At 40.6% G+C, this 17,207-nt stretch overlaps 1 protein-coding gene across 7 annotated transcripts in view; it reads left to right on the top strand.

Moving 5' to 3' along the window:
• Nucleotides 1–17,207, top strand: part of map4l (microtubule associated protein 4 like) — a 105,197-nt gene that overhangs the window by 74,494 nt on the left and 13,496 nt on the right. For 6 of the 7 annotated variants that reach the window (XM_036004880.1, XM_031287547.2, XM_036004881.1 and 3 more), the window contains 6 exons: nucleotides 1,143–1,483; nucleotides 3,355–3,543; nucleotides 5,421–5,526; nucleotides 7,704–7,763; nucleotides 8,738–8,979; nucleotides 14,027–14,086. In XM_036004880.1, the coding sequence (XP_035860773.1) occupies nucleotides 1,143–1,483; nucleotides 3,355–3,543; nucleotides 5,421–5,526; nucleotides 7,704–7,763; nucleotides 8,738–8,979; nucleotides 14,027–14,086 (998 nt within the window). The remainder of the gene's footprint in view (nucleotides 1–1,142; nucleotides 1,484–3,354; nucleotides 3,544–5,420; nucleotides 5,527–7,703; nucleotides 7,764–8,737; nucleotides 8,980–14,026; nucleotides 14,087–17,207) is intronic. The other variant, XM_036004882.1, reaches the window with a different exon arrangement.

Raw genomic sequence — 17,207 nt, 5'->3', positions numbered from 1 at the left:
ATCATAGCCTGTTTCTGATTTGGGCTCAAGGCTGAACTAGTTTGCAACCACAGTTCAAAGTAACATAACAAATATATCTTGTTTAATGGCAGCCATCGTTCCAGAGGGATCCGCTCAATGTTGCTGGAAAAAAACAAACAGCAGCAAATTGGCATCGATTCAGAGGAGATAGGGCAGTTATCACACAGCAAACGTCAGCACAGAGGGAAATGAGGGGACATTATGGCACAGCATGAGCCTGTCCAGTGTCACTGTTATGTAAGAGATGTCTTGGTGGCAACAAAGAGCCTCTGTCTCTTTCTGTCCCCCATCCCTCAGACCCGCCAACTGTCTGTCCTTAAACCCATCAACCTCTCGAACTCCTTCTGACTCTGTCTCCCTCTGCTCCCTTTTCCCTGTCATTCTTTAACTTTATTCTCTCTTTTTCTCTCTCATACTGTGCTCATCCTATGAATCAGCTGTTAGCAACATTGGTGCTGCAACCCAGTTTGACCTAGTGCTTCCTCTGAGGATAGTTGTCCCTGTATGGTGTTTTCATAATCCTGGCACACAGCCTGCTTAGCCTGTTTTATTTGAACTGCAAGTTTATTTCCATCATTAAATCATTGAAACTCTCCCTGCAACCTCTTCATCGCTTCTTCTTCGTTTAAGTCCAAACGTGCAATTCCTGAAACCGTGACAGTGGTGTTTGTGCCTACAAATAACAATAATGTTTGTCATACTTTTTTAAATATAAGAGAAACTCCTGTTTTTTGCAGAGGACCTCTGTTAACTGACCTGTTAGAATAGCTTTTTCGTCCTGGCATATTTGCTTGAAATAATTATTTTGCACAAAAACTGTATTAAAAAAAGCCATTTTCATTTATATGTGCTATAATGTGCTATACTTATACCACATGATCTATCAGATTTGAAATCCAAATCTAATTGTGCATCCATCCCTTTTTTTCCAAGTGCTTTGCAAAAAAACCTGCTGTTCACCAGTTGTACTTGTGAACAGTAAAGCACGTGCAACAATTGTGTCAAAAGTGTTGATGTATTGCGACAACTTTGAAAACATTTATTAGAATCAGGTTATAATTTATTTGCACATTTTTGGTAAAAGGAGTTTCATGCTGACAATGACATTCTTTCTGTCACAGTGAAATCTGACAACAAGGACAAGCAGGAGAAGACAGACAAGTTTGACACCTTTGATAAGAAAGAGAAAGACGATCAGCAGAAGAAGGACACTGGTCCGGACAAGAACCAGAAGTCTGAGAAGATCCTCAAAGATGAGGACAAGATGGAGAAGATGAACGCGGAGAAAAACAACGAGAAGGCCAACGAGAAGGCAGAGAAGGTGGACAAGCCGGAGAAGACCAACAAAGACGAGAAGAAGGAAGAGGAGAAGAAGCTGGCCGAGAAGGGAGGGAAAGGGACAGCCAAGTCTCCAACAGGCAACAGCAGCAAGACCCTGCCCAGCCCTGACAGCAAGAGCAAGGTGGGTCACACACACGCAGAGAATACTGCTGTCCACACACATTTCCTGCATACAGATTTACACTTTTAAAGTGAAAGAGTGTCCAGTGGTTACAGAAACAGCCCCGGCACCCAAAGGTCACAGCTTTGAACTCTGCCACAGCCGATCCGTGTCCAACAGCCTGTGTCCTTGAGCAAGACACACAAACACACACACACACACACACACACACACACACACAGACACACACATCTTCCACATAAGTCGTGTTGACCAATAGCAAACCATCTTGAAGAAATGGAAAGCCAGAGAACCGAAACTGGAGGAAGCTATAATAGCTTATTAGCTGTGTTGCATCATCCACTTTTATTTAAGGCTACAACTAACCATTATTTTCATTATGGAATCATCTGCAGATCATTTTCTCGATTAGTCTATAAAATGCCAGAAGAAAAAATGTCAGTCAGAGTTTCCTAAAGCCCAAGGTGATGTCATTAAATTGCCTGTTTTGTTCGACCAACTAACAATAGCGGAAAATCCTCATAAATGACCAGCTGGACTATTGAATTAAATGATTAATCGCTTGTCAAAATGGTTTAATTTTTCTGTTGATTGATGCGGCTAATTGCAGCTCTACTTAGTCGAAGTATAAACTGCGCCACAAAAGAGGCATGGTTTAACGAGACAGTTAGGAGACAGGAGTCGAAGGCACAAATATGTCTCTGAATAGACTACTGTATATGTATCCTATATCCACAACTCTCCACTTTCGGGATTGCCCCGTTGCTCCCGGAAATTCCACCGGATGTCCTTCTTTTCGGCCGGATTTCCATTACCAAACCCTTTCTTTGTGTTGGCATTCTAAACTCGGACACGGATTTATGAGGACTCCTCAGATCTCTGCAGGGTTAATCCAGACAGCTAGCTAGACTATTTGTCCTATCTGAGTTTTCTGTTGCACGACTAAAACAACTTTTGAACGTACACATGTTCCACCAAAACAAGTTCCTTCCCAAGGCTATTTTGCAGCGGCACCGGAGCTCCGTGATGATTGTGATTGGTTTAAAGACATGCCAATAAACCAGAGCACGTTTCTCTCCCATCCCGTAATACTATGTGGACTAGCCAGACCATCCTTCGCAGCGCCTGTGAAGGAAGGTCTGGAAAAGCGGGACTACTGTATATGGACTTATTGTCCCATTAGCGACCAAGCTAACAAGAGCCAGTTCAGGATGAGCTTTTACCCCTCTTCAATAACTCTTTATTGAATAAAATAATGTACAATCCTCAGAACAAATGCTGGGGGGAGTGAACAGTGCAGTACAAACTCAAAGAAAATAGACAGAAGCTCAGAGACTATTGGGACTCACTGGCGCTAGCATGTTCCCAGCTAGCTAGCATGTAAGCAGTTAGCTCGCCAGCTACAGTAGCCCTGCGAGTTGTCACTACGTCACCAAACTTCCAGCACCACCTGTTTAGTGAAGGTGTATAGATTAACTTTGCTGTGCCACCTTCTATGTCTTTAGAATGTATAAGTGCTAAATATTGCATCCATCCTTTAGTCTCTATTAGATATTGTGTGTTTGCTGATTCTCTAATATCTATACTTTTAGACTGCTGCTCATTTCATCATATTTGAGGCTTATAATTTTATAATTTACAACTCATGACCTCTCTTAAGCGGCTATGAATTGCTTATTTTATTTTAGATTTTATTTTGTGATTGTCACATGGTTGCTGGCTGTGCTGCCATATCACGCTGCCATTGCAATCAGTGATTTCGTATCTCTTTTTCTTTCTCTCGCTCTATCTGTCCTCCGTCTTTCCCTCTCTCCTCTCTCTTTTTTTTTTTTTTACTGTATCGTGGCTTCTTTTAATTCCATTATCACCAGCCTGACGTGGGTTCAACTAAACCAAACTCCGCTAAATCCCGCCCATCCACCCTCTCCACCAATGGCGAGGCCAAACGCCCTTCCCCCACCACAGCCTCAGCCAATAAAAAAAGCCCTGTACCCAAGGCGGCCACACCCACTGCCGCCAAGCGGCCGCCAAACGCAGCTGGCTCCGCTAAGGCTGCCAAGGTGAGTATAATACACATGGCTAGATATAGTTCTTCTGTGAAACTTGGATGAATGTAATATGTTACATTTTAGTGAAGATTGGCATGCTCAGTCTGCGTTTTTGTCTGTACTTGTGTTCTTGTGAAACATCATCACAACTCTAAGTCGCATTTAGCTCGGTCTGGATGCCCTGAAGTGTCCTTATTTATCGAGAATACTTTGGGGGAGGAATTGTGTGGACTCGGTTTATCCCGGCATGCATTTCTGGTTTCAAATCAACAAGAGGCAATGATGGTAGATATGAGCTAAGCTGATTAATGACAAACTGTTACTCTGTCATCAAATAATGTTTTGGTATAAATATGTTGTTGTTTTATTAAAGTAAGGTGCAGTCAAGACAGACAGTTTCGAACAGCCTTGTACAGGACGTCAAAGAAATAGTTACATCCTGTAAGATCCCTACAGATTTAATAAAATGTTATCAGACCAATCTTTTCAGCTAGTACTCAGTAATAATTATTGTCCTAATGATGTTCTTCTGTATGACAAAATAGCCTATTAAAATGCTCTATAGGCTATCTGTGATCATAATAACAACCATATTACTCAATTATTTCTCATGATAATTTAGATGGACTAGAATTCTCATGTAAGGCAGCAATCATATCAGTTTACCGCAGTAGATGAATCAGCTGCTGGACCTGTTCCTCTAAAGAAATTCAAAACAATGAATCAATGAGTGAAATTACACAAGGCAGAAATACAAGACTATTTATAGTTAGTGATCCGTCAGATTTTTTGATCATCAGAACATAACATCTTTTCAGATGGGATTTTAAGAATCCTCACATCCCACTTCCGAAAAGTTGCTTGATACTTCAAGAATGTACTCAGTAATAATTATATTGTCTAGACTAGAACTATTATATACTGTATGTGTGCAGCTGTGAGAACTATCAGTAATATAAGATGAATGTATTCACCCTCTCTGTCTGACAAGTCACAGTCGACCACAACAACAACAACACATTTATTCTGTAAACAGAACAAAACTTCATAATGCAAAATCCAATTAAAAAAAATTAAGCTTTCTACAAAATGCAGTGTTGTTAATCCAACATAATCCAATAAATTCCTGGATCAGGAGAGAGCCAGGCATTTCCTATCATGCCATGAAGTTTTGCAGTCGGTGAAGAGAGCAACTGCAGTGCCTGGCTGCAGAAATCTAACCGGCTGCATTGTGCGCCGATTTCCAGTGATCTATTCTGCGCAGGCCTGGCTCATCTTTTACAGTTGTGTTGAAGTGTAACTACCGTAGCCTGGCTGAGCCAGTTATGTCAGCAAGAATGCTTTAGTCACAATTGCAGATTGAGCATAATCCTACTGTTGAATTTGACAAGTATTAACTCCCGAGGACATGAGTTGGAACGTGGCATGCTGAGAAAGGCATTTTGTTCCTACTAATTTAGACTTTAGACCCATGAGATGTTTATATTTTTACATAAATCTCTTACCTACAGTACTGTGTCTTTACAAGCTCTCATACCTGCATGATCTTTTATGACTTTTGACATTCGTGACAATGCCACTGTCAGAGATGTCTTTACTGTGAAGACTGTATCTTAATTCCTCTCTCTTCCCCTCCTGTTTGTCATAAGTCTGTCTTCTTCTTCTTCTTTTTGCTTATTATCTCTGCGTATGTCATGGTTGCACGATTGTTCCTCATAACATCAGGAAACAGGATGACATCACTTTCATGCACACAGCAGCAAAAGTACATGCAGACATACAGATAAACTCTCATCCTCATAAACTGTCAAAAACACACACACACACACACACACACACACACACACACACACACATACACACAAAGCTCATCTGTCCTCTGTTTCCAGACTCCAGAAAATGAGAAACGCCCACCTGTGCCAAAGGCCACGCCCACACCCCGTGCGACTGCCAGTAAGAATGGCTCCTCTGCAACTGCTGCAAGTAACCCTGCTGGTACGTGCAGTGCACACCCACTTGTACAGTAACATCATTTCTATTATATCTACAGTGTCTGTCTGCCCTCTGTTACTGATTGTGTGATATGAATGATGTTGTCACAGACAGTATCTCTCAGTAACTCAGCTTTAGCTAGTTCACAGTGTTGAAAGTGCAACGTGACCTCTACAACAGGACCTGAACTCTCCACAGTAGCTGGAAAATGACTCACAATGTAAACTGTTACCACTCCAGGCAACTGATTTGCTACCATATGTTAAACTTTATTGGATTCAAAAGCTGGCTTTTGAAGACCCCAGACAGGTATTTTAGCCACACATCACAAAAAGTATCTGACCTCTCCAAGAGAGAAAGCTATGACTCAGTCAGAGCTATGTTAGTCTGCCTTTTTGTGCACTTCAGCTCAGCACCCTCAGAGAATATGATTCATTCACCCAGTTCGCAGTGATGGGTGTTATGTACTGCAAGGTGCGTATTTCATTTTAGTTGCATGAGTGAACTCCATTACTTTTGTGGCTGTTGCCCCGTTGGCATCAGTTTAGTCAGATTCCATAATGCTTCTGCCACATGATGGCAGCATTACCTACAGCACAACTTTATCAACATGATTGACGTGCTGTCACACCTTCATAAACGGTGAAATTACTCACTTTTGCTCAGACTGCATGCAAGACAATCTTCAAGTCACCGGAAGCCCTTAAAGCTTTAGTGCGTAAAATTTTGATATTAATGAATGTCTGTTACATTCAAGCCGTTGCCAAATGAGTTGCTACAAAGCTAATTAAGACTATCAGCTCCACACAACTCTCTCTGTATTTCTCAGCATGGCTATGTTCAGAAGATTGTGTCGTCCGGTGACTTTCCCATGCAGAAACTCGAGTAAAGATAATGACCTCTTCTGAAGAGTCCATCATGTTTTTTTTAATCCTCCATGTCCTCCTTAGCTACTAGCAACTGCGTGGAGGAGGTGTGGGGGGAGGCTGTATAATGTGGATGCACCGACAGTTTTGTTGACATTACTTAGAATTCCTCATGGGGGAGACAGAAACTACGCACTATAGCTTTAAAGGGATAGTTTGAATTTTTTTGAAGTGGGGTTGTATGAGGTACTTATCCATAATCAGTTTTCCACAATCCTTTTAGCCACCTAAAAAGCCCCACCCCCAAATCTGTTTTAGTTTTAATCTGTTCATGTGTACGCTATATTTAGAATATTTTCACAGCTTTACCTTGCCGTCAAACAGCACTGTTTAAGTTTTTGCGGGGGGAACTCAAGCCGCTCTATGCTCACTTCAAAGCCATCAGACTCCTTTGACAAAAACTGTAATTTTACCTCCATAACATGGGAGGTGCTGGTCTACTGCTGTCTCAATCGGTTTATTAGTTTGTGTTTTTTTGTGACTTTGGTGTTTTAAAAGGGTTTGGAACTAACAAAACTAACAAACAAACTAACTGATCGAGGCAGCAGTAGACCAGCAACTCCCGTGTTCTGCGAGGGAAAATTACAGATTTTGTCAAAAGAGTCTGGTGGCTTTTAAAAAAGCGATATAACTTTAATATGTTTCAGTAAATTTAAACAGTGCTGTTTGGCTGCAAAGTAAAGCGGTGAAAATATTCCAAATAAGGTGTATACTTAAACAGATATTGTTTTTTTTAATGTGGTCTGTTTTTGTGGGCAGCCGACTTCAGGATTTTGTTGTACAGGAAACTTGACTATGGCAAGACTTTGGATTGTCAGCTATCGGCAGCCAGTCACCTGCTTCTTTTCTTTTTGATGTGATTTTGACAGTAGAAAAATAGACAATAAATTCCAGCTGTTCAAATCTCTCCAGTTTTCTACAGCGTTTATTTGAAAAATCAAAATAATGAAACATCTCAGTGTTTGGTGAATAGTTGCATTCAAGTTGCATTCATCGCTGAGCCACCATGTTAGCACCTCCAGCATGCAATGAACCAATCAGTAAATGTGCTATTAAACAGAATGTTAAAACCCAGATTTGTCTGAATAGAGCCATCAACCACTTAGTTTACAGTCCAGACATATGGCAACAAAATAGGCATGCACTGTGTTTCAGACTGCAAAATACAATTTTGCCCCCATATAGTCAAAGGCTAAAGTGTCATGTGTCACTCTAGTGTGTCTAAGGCTATGTCGCTATGTTTCCTGTCTACAGCGAGCAAGAATGACAAGACTGAGAACAAGACAGGCGAGGCCAAGAAACCCAAGACTACAGGTAATAAACTAAGAGAAAACATGGTCAGTGAAGGAAAAAAAGTTCAGTAATACTTGTTTCAATATTGTTCTCAGGGAATTGTAAATGTACGTATACGTACGGATCAATTGACCGGCCGTGATGTTATGAAAAGAGAGAAAGGCAGCGTTACTTTGTGCAATTATTACTGTGAACAGAAAGTAAGAAAAACTCGGGGCGAATCAGACAATATGGTCTGTCTGTTCTGCAGCAAAGTTCAGTTTTATAGTACAGCAATCTTAAGACTACAGTTTTAGCAACAACATGTAAAATAAAAAAAAAACAGTTTCACTGTAGTTTATAACAGATAATAATAATAATAATAATACATTTTATTTGTAGAGCACTTTTCATTGAAAAATCAAATCCCAAATTGCTACAGGAGACTAAAAACAGGGTAAAAACAAAAGCAAAGCAAAGAAATAAAGATCTTTTGACATCAGCCGTGTTGGAACATCTGATCATTGAAATGCTCAAACTGCAGACAGCAGTGATGTACCAGAAATCCATCCAACTGTCTGACAGCCAGATCGTTAATTGCTCAGAAAGTCAATCAGGCGTTGTGCAATTTGTCAAAGGCAAATTTGGGGGTGAAATGGGGCTTAATCTGTACAGTGTCTGCCCCGCGTAAGGGAACAGTGTGTTACATTTACTGCCCCTTTATAAGAAATAACCATATCATTGATCGATGATGTGGTATATTACATAAAAGCATGATGTGTTGATCAATACCAGTACCTCAGTGATGAATACTACGGCAACACCCTCCTCTTCTACGGCCGGTGAAATAACATGGTTGCACCAATAAACTCTGTGAACCGTTATGTCTCCATTTCATTGATGTTAACACTCACTTTACACGCGGAACAGAAGATGTTTTGACTAGTGTTTACTTTTCAGCTTTCACAAAAACTGAAATACTTCATTCCTGTTTCCGTTTTTTCCTTACTCTGTAGCCCGTCCTCGCCAAGCCTCCACCACTACTCCTGCTGCCTCCACTAACGGTGAATCCTCTCACCGCCGCCGTGTCATCACTAAACCCCCCGTGCCCAAGCAGACCCCAATGGAGAAGAAGCCGGCGGTGCCGCGTGCTCCTCGAACCCCCCGGCCCATCAACGCTCCAACACCTGACCTGAAGAACGTCCGCTCCAAGATCGGATCCATTGACAACATCAAGTACCAGCCTGGTGGAGGAAAGGTAGGACAAACCAGACAGTACAAGAGAGGTCTATAAATAATGCACAACACGTATTTACACTGTGTTGAATCATACATTACTGTGGCTTATCATCCTCCATTAAACCAGTCACCGTAAGATAACACCAATTAGCTGAGCTGTCAACACCGACTGGGAATTCTGCCAAGATCATCCCTTGAAGCATCTGTGCTCTTCTCTGCTATCAACCCTGTCTCCTAAAAAATGATGTTCCAATCTATCTTAATTCTAATCTCGATTACGTTTCGAGAACATATTTTCTCCCGGATTACCATTGTTTTAAAGTGCTCATATTAGGCTTTTTGGCTTTTTCCCTTTCCTTTATTGTGTTATATATCTTTTTTGTGCATGTTATAGGTTAACAAAGTGAAAAAGCCCAAAGTCCACCCCAAAGGGACTTACCATCTCCAACAGAAAACACTGTTCACAAACTGCTCCAAACAGCTCTATTGTAGTCCAGCCTTTACTTCAGAGACAAACGTGCGTCACTTTGTAACACGATGTAATGCTCGGCTAGCTGCTAGCGTGGCACGCCCTCATACTCTGCTTCTGACTGGCTAGTAGTCCTTACCTAGGTACTGCGCACGTACGACTCCCAATAAAGATGAGATAGAAGTGTGATGTCTCACTCTGTAGCTAAAACAGAGAGCTCAACACACAGGGTGAAAAGAGGAGCTGCAGCAATGTGAAGTACAACAAAAATATGGTGTTTCTTGAAAATTAAACCATGTAAACCTATTCTGATATAACCTCTAAATACAATTATGAACCTGAAAATGAGCATAATATGAGGGCTTTAACACATGGTTAACGTTGTGAATTGAAACAAAAGGTTAGGTACTAGGTTAGGTAAAGATCATGATTTGGGTTAAAACCCGCTTTTTTACATAACTTAAAATAAGCCAAGATTGACTTATCCCATGGGACACGAACAGCGGTCCAATAAGTGAAAGTCCAGTGTTTGCTTGACCGATTTATCCCCCCCCGCCCGACCCCCTCCCTACGTGGACTTTGATTAGAAACATATTTGTGATACCTCAAAAAGAAATGTACTCTGGGACAAAATACATTTCCCTCGAAACGTAATCGAGAATGCAGATTGGTTGTGTGGGAACATACATTTTGGGAGACAGGGCTCCTGCTGGACGACACTGAAATGCACCTCTTCACTTTGTTTTCAGTGTTGGGTTTGATTTAAATGTGAGCTGGAAAATTTGTATTTCAATGAAAAACAAGTAATTCAGTTATTAAATACAAAAAGTTAAACAACTGTCCTTGTAACATTGTTTTGTTTTTTTTCATTTAATTATGGCAGTACATGCATACATCAAAAGGAAATGCATATCAGAATGTGTATTGTTTTTCACAGTGTTTGCATTGTAAATCCTCCATAGTTTGCATCATAAGTTTCCATTTGCACCAAATGCAAGCCCGAGACTTTTTAGAAAGCTCCTTTTTTCAGTGTGAAATGCGCCAGTTTAGTGTAGGCAGGAAGCCGAACCGAAGAGAAAAAGATGTTTTCAGATGTAGCCAGCTAAGTGTAGATGTAGTCTTGATCTTCCACCAGAATCCTTCAAGCCTCGTGAGTTTGTTTTCAGTCTGTCTGTCTGAATCTGCAAGCATCAGATGCTTTCTTGTCTCTGCAGTACATATAACAGGATAATGTGTTCTGGCAGATCTTCTGAGAATAAAGTGGCTTTTATTTCTGTAGGAAATTATTCTTGGTCCTGGGGGCTGATGTCGAAGGAGATTTTATGAAGCATTGTGAACGGGGTGCTTAGATCCTCATAAAGACGTGATAACTATGTGTCTGGGGATGATAACTGAAACCAACAGAAGATCGCTGCATGCTCTGTCACTGAGTCTACTGAATACACTTGATTCAGTCCAATTTGCATCACTCTCATACTCACTTCTGTGCTATGTAAGGCAGCACAGTGTAATCTGGTGGTTAGGCATACTGTATAATAGGGGATGAGATGGAGGTGGATGGAGAGGGGAGGGCGTACCCTGTTAAGGCAAGGCACTACAGGTGAATAGGGTAAAAAAAAAATGTAACAAACAGATACAGTGTTACCATGACACTTAACCAGTTGCTTACTTACATTAAGACTGATTTTGTATTTCAAGTTTTCTGAAATTGTATGTTTAAATATGCAAATGAGGCATTCTCTTAGGCCGGTTACACACTGGATGCGTCGCGCGAGCGTGGCGTTTCTGTTGCGTCTCAGACGCGTGGCGGCTGTGTGGATTTTTCTGTGTCCTACACACCAGAAGCGTGTCTGACGCGGCGCTGCTCCTGCTGCTAGGTACAGGGAGGGCTGATCTCGGGACATAACGCCAATAGATTCAAACTCTGAAAAATGGTGGGCTGTCTGTTTATGACAACTTTGTGTAGCTGTAAAGAGCCTATAGCCTATCTGATGTTGGACCGCCACTCAGAACACACACTACGTTGTTATTGTAGCCTATCCTACCCTTTATATATAGGCTTGTTCGACGTATGGGGAGAGAGTTGTTAAACATAAATATATAGCACCAGTGTGTAACCGGCCTTATTAAATATGCACTGATTTGCATACATTTCCAGAACAGAGATCTGAACATTGGATGAAGCCAGGTTCAAAATTCTTGTTTCATTTTGTTGACATATTGGAGTCAACGGTTTTTACAGAGAGAATTTTGGATATCTCACCATAGAAAATTCCTTTTTGTCATGTTTTTAGGAATAAAATGATCCAAAAAAAATCAATCTGGCTATGAATGATATAGGAACAAACCCCTCTGTAAAAACCTTCAGAATATAGATAGAAACTTATATCCTATACCCTTAGGAGAAATCGACAGACGGAAATAGACAAGGTGTAGTAAAATAAACACCTAAATTTGCATTTTGGTTGTTTTCTTTCCACTAGTCTGAAAGAATTGACTGGTGCATGAAGCATGTTTTTGCCTGCCGTGTCTGGCCTTAATATCTTTCTGTCACATCTACGCATGTTTCATTAACCGTCTTCAGCAGTACATATACTGTATCAGTAACTGGCTGGGTAGACAAGCTCTGCATACCATTTAATATTTATCATACCCAGCACAGCCAACATCTCCCTCTTATTTATCTAGGAAACCGCATGCATGCTTCTTTTTTTAGCAACACCCTGTTTCACATTCACAGTGATTCCTCACTTCCTCAACCTGTATAATTTAGACATGGTCCAATTACAGTCAAATCAGTGCCAGAGTCTCTGGTTGTCCGCATTAAACTGTAATCTTTGGACAGTAGTCACTCTTTCAGGCAGATGATCTGTGTTTTGCAGGAGCAGGTCTGTTCCTGCTGTGTGGTCTCCCTTCCCTTTCAGAGACATTCTCCTACACATTCTGTGTCTCTCTGTCAGAGTGAAGCCACTTAACACACACAAACACATTGCCGCCCTGCATCACAATAAGTGTCACTGACTCATTCGGTCTCCAGTGATGCTAATATTGTTTTGTCTTGGTTAGTCTAATATGTTACGTATTCTATTATGTACACTACCGGTCAAAAGTTTGGGGTCACTTAGAAATGTCCATTCCACTTCATTCCAGACAGAATACCAGCTGAGATCAGTTGCATTGTTTTTTTAATCAGGGCAGCAGTTTTCAGATTACATTATGTGCTTACATAATTGCAAAAGGGTTCTCGACTGTTGTAGACAGAAGTGGCTGAAGAAACGCTTGAAATCCATGCTTTTTGGTCTAAATGTCATACCCAAATTAAAAGTGGTACAGCTCCCATATACTTTGACACTCTGGGGTGTGCCTGATATCATTGGAAAGGTGATTGATGTGGGTGTGTTTGTGTATTTGAGAAGTGTTGTATTTTATAGTTTTTTGGCTTTTTTCTTTGCACTTTTCAAATGGAAATACAAAAACACACAGACATACCTGTAGAAGAAAAGTCATATAAAGTCCATTTTTGAGTCTTTTGGCTTCTGGACTTTTTCTGTAGTAAGCTGAGACATGTAGCTAATGCCTTGTGTTGTCTGTCACCTGTCAGATGTGTTTACAGCAGCGTATTCTAATCATTTTACAGATGTATGACTTGGACGGAAATAAAAGACCTCCATTCTAGCCTCTGTAACTCTGTCAGTAAGGCCTAGAATCACCCTGACACTTGTAACAAAAACTTGAGAGTTTCTTTTCCAATGATATCAGGCACACCCCAGAGTGTCAAAGTATATGGGAGCTGTACCACTTTTAATTTGGGTATGACGTTTAGACCAAAAAGCATGGAATTGCAAGCGTTTCTTTAGCCACTTCTGTCTACAACAGTCGAGAACCCTTGTGCAATTATGTAAGCACATAATGTAATCTGAAAACTGCTGCCCTGATTAAAAAAACAATCTGCAACTGATCTCAGCTGGTATTATGTCTGGAATGGAGTGGAATGGACATTTCTAAGTGACCCCAAACTTTTGACCGGTAGTGTATGTATTCTAATATGCTCCATTCAACAGCAATACTAGCCTAACAACCTTGCCATCCTCAGTATTTAGAAATTGGACTGGTGTTGTTTATCTGAACAATAGTACTATAGCAGTGTGAGACATTTGATCTGTTGTTTACTGGTTGGGTAATTATTCTTACACTGTTTTTGTGCTGATATTTGAATCGTGTCATTAACTGACAAACTGTATTGTATTGCTACTAATCTTATGTAATTCATTGTCATGTTTTGAAAAGTGCTCCATCTGCTCCAGTTCACCATTATCCGTTATCAGTCTGTCACAGTACATCCGGTGGCAGTTCTACAAACACATGTACACACGTTTGTTCCTTATACTCCCATTTTAAGGCCCATAATTATGTCTTACATCTAATTGGTGCTACTACTATCAATTATTGACCAAGTCAATTTGATTATAAAGCTTGGTTCAGTTTGCTTCTTTTTGATCCATGCTTTTATTTTCCAAACAGTCACATGCTTCCTGTTTGATTGGCTGTAATGTGAGAATTGGAGGTTGTATTGACCAGGGGTTGGTTGTCTCCTCAGGTCTCCTCCACCCCGAACAACAAGGCGTCGGACCCCTCCACCCCTGCCGCCAAGGCCAGAGTGAGTCCCTACCATCTACACCCTCTTATCTTCTCGCTACTCTCCACACATACACCCATTCTACATCCACCCAGGACAGACCACACCCTTCTGTTAACACTACTTTAAGAACTAAGTAAATATCAGTCCACACTCATTTCATTATGACTATTATTACCAAACAACAATGTTCTTAAAAGGAGACTGAAAGAACTTGTGTCTAAACAAGATGTGTGTGGATATTATTATAATAAATAATATTATTAACAGTGGTCACTGTGGCCACAAGTAGTAATTACAGAATCCTGGCATTTTTAACTTTTCATACATCTTCCAAGATTCCCTAGAGACAGTCACTTTAATTGCATCATCATTATGTGACCTGACCGAGAGAAAACTGAAGTGAACTTGGTGAGATCGACCCTCGGAGGGCTGAGGGAGCGAGTGAACAACAATGTTCACTCCAGACGTGGATATTACCAACAATGAATTGCAGCTATGCATTTTATGCAAGAAAATACATCCATGGTTAGTTGGCAGCATGTACAACCGGTAAAACTCTGGTTTCTGACTGCCAAAGGAGAAGATGAATAAATTGAATAAATACATTTCGGCTTTTTAGCAGATAGTTTCATAAGAAAACCTCATTATTAGCTTAATATTTTACTGAAACATATTTACTGAAACAATCATGATACATGATCACAAACTTTCGAAATCAGAAACTCATGCAGCTGATTACCAAGAATGCAGGTATTTCTGATGATTTTTAAAAATCTCTTATAATAATAATAATAATAATAATAATAATAATAATAATAATAATAATACATTTTATAAATAATATTTGTATAGCAGCTTTTATACAAGAAATCCAGCACAAAGTGCTTCACAATAAAGAAATTACATGACATAAACAGACATAGAATTAACGTAAAAACAGGGATAGAATGAACATAATTAATGGGAAATAAAACCCACTTGAAGCAGAAGCGCTAACCCTACAACTGACGGTCCATCCGAATAGTTTGGGCTCAGAGTGAACAAGGGCAGGTGTGTTCCATTTTAATCCCCCGCTCCTGCCCCGCCCACTATCACTCTGCCACTCCAAGTGGCCTCCGTACGGCGTATGCTGTTACGGTATATCAAGGGCTCAGGGGAAGTGGAACTACTAAAGAAACGCAGCAGTAGACAAGGCGGTCGTCCTAGTGGGCAACTGTTGTACTGCAACAAAAAGCATTTTACCCATAGACAGCCATATAAAAGAGACGTTTGTAAAACTGTCAACAGGACATCTCGAACTGTACTTAAGGTAAATTATTACTCTCTGTATTATACAATTCTAAAACCAAGGTTTATATGTGTAAAGCCTTGAGAATGTAAAGTCTTTTTAGGAACGGCCAGCACAGCCAGGGAAAGAGACACTAATGGTCAGTAGACTGCACAAGTACAGTACATGTATTTTCCTGGTTTTTAACATGGCCCTTAAAATCTGCTGTACAAAGTGCATCAGTCAGTGTCTATCTTGAACATTGAAACATATCAAACTAAAGAAGGAATACCACAGCTCAGGATACTCATTAAGCGCAGCTAACTGGTTCTGGGAGCTCCTAATACTGCTTATACTGGATTTTGTGGTACCCAGAGAAAAAAGCATACGCACCTAAACAGACTTTCAGATTTTTCATTTTTATTTCCATTACACCCTAACATTTACATCCACTGAGCTTCATATACTGTTCAACACCAACCAAACTACAACCTTTTTCTAACTGCACCAATATCATCATCTACACCTCCTTATGTCTCAACACTTTCCAAAGGACACCCCAATGGGGACTGATGACCCATTTTTCAAGATGTTACTACTTGTACGAAATGAAATAGATTGAAGTGGCAGCTATGATAAGATAAGATAGAACTTTACTTATCCTGAGGGAAACTGCTGTGCAGCAGTTACAGTACAAAAGGTGGGTGGCATATAAATATGTTTGTACAATATCAAATCTGAACTACAGGTACAGTAAGTGTGTATGGTTGATTCAGAATGTTCGTTATTATGCCCATGATATTGCACTTAATGTCCCATTATTTCACATTATGTCCCATTATGTCCCGCAAGTCAGAGGATGTAATGATTGTAATCCAGAGGAGACAGTAATCCAGAAAGACAGAGATTAAATGAACAGAGCAGAAAAGAGCTGAAATGGAGGCCGGAGCTACCTCAGCACCCCATGTCTCTGCTCTCCATCTCTCTGCATCAGATAAGATGAGATAACCTTTATTGATCCCAAACCAGGGAAATTCACATTAGGTAGATCAGTTGAAGAATTTGATTGCTACAGAAAGGAAGGATTTCCTGTTATGCAAAGTGGTGGGTAACAGTCTACTCTTAAAGGTGCTCCTGTGACCAGCACATCGTGGAAAGGGTGAGAGTCACTGTCTATGAGGTGCAGCATTCTCCTATCTTACGGCCAGTGTTAAGCTGCAGGTGGTTCAGCTCACAACACTTAATAGAGGAGTCACGACGCCCCTGTACTCAGCCTCCTTCCCCTTGGGGATCCAGCCGACACTTGCAGAGTCATCCGAGAACTTCTGCAGGTGGCAGGACTTGGAGTTGTATTTGGAGTCAGAGGTGTAAAGGGTTAACAGAAATGGTGAAAGGACCATGTGGGGTTAAATGTGTTCCTATCTTACTTGACTACCAATGAACAACCCAAACCCATTTTGAGTGCAACTAAAAGGCTACTGTATAACACATTTTTTCATCTTTGTACCAGCGTACATGCTCTTGCACGCACCACTGCAAACCTCCACAATTAAGTCCTGACTGGTGTCGTACATCTTGACATTTGTAGCATTGTGGTTTAGTCTCACTGGCTGTTTGGCTCAGTGGCTTGTTGGTCTGTGCCTCCATGAAGCCAAGCACTTTTCCCTCCAAAACACACCAATGACAAAGGAAGTTGGCACATTGTGAAGACAAGTAGAAATATGAAGCAAGTACAAGACACAAATAATGCACAAATGTCAGTGTTGACAAACTGGTTTTGTTCACTTCTCGTGTGCTGTTTGCAGATTTGTCCACTGCACCTACTATACAGGACATTGCTAGTATGACTGCTATGAGTGCTACAGCATATAC

This window comes from Sander lucioperca, chromosome 9 (assembly GCF_008315115.2).
Source record: "Sander lucioperca isolate FBNREF2018 chromosome 9, SLUC_FBN_1.2, whole genome shotgun sequence".
NCBI classification, from domain to species: domain Eukaryota; kingdom Metazoa; phylum Chordata; class Actinopteri; order Perciformes; family Percidae; genus Sander; species Sander lucioperca.
The sequence above is the reverse complement of the archived record's forward strand: the minus strand, read 5'-3'. Positions and strand labels throughout refer to the sequence as shown.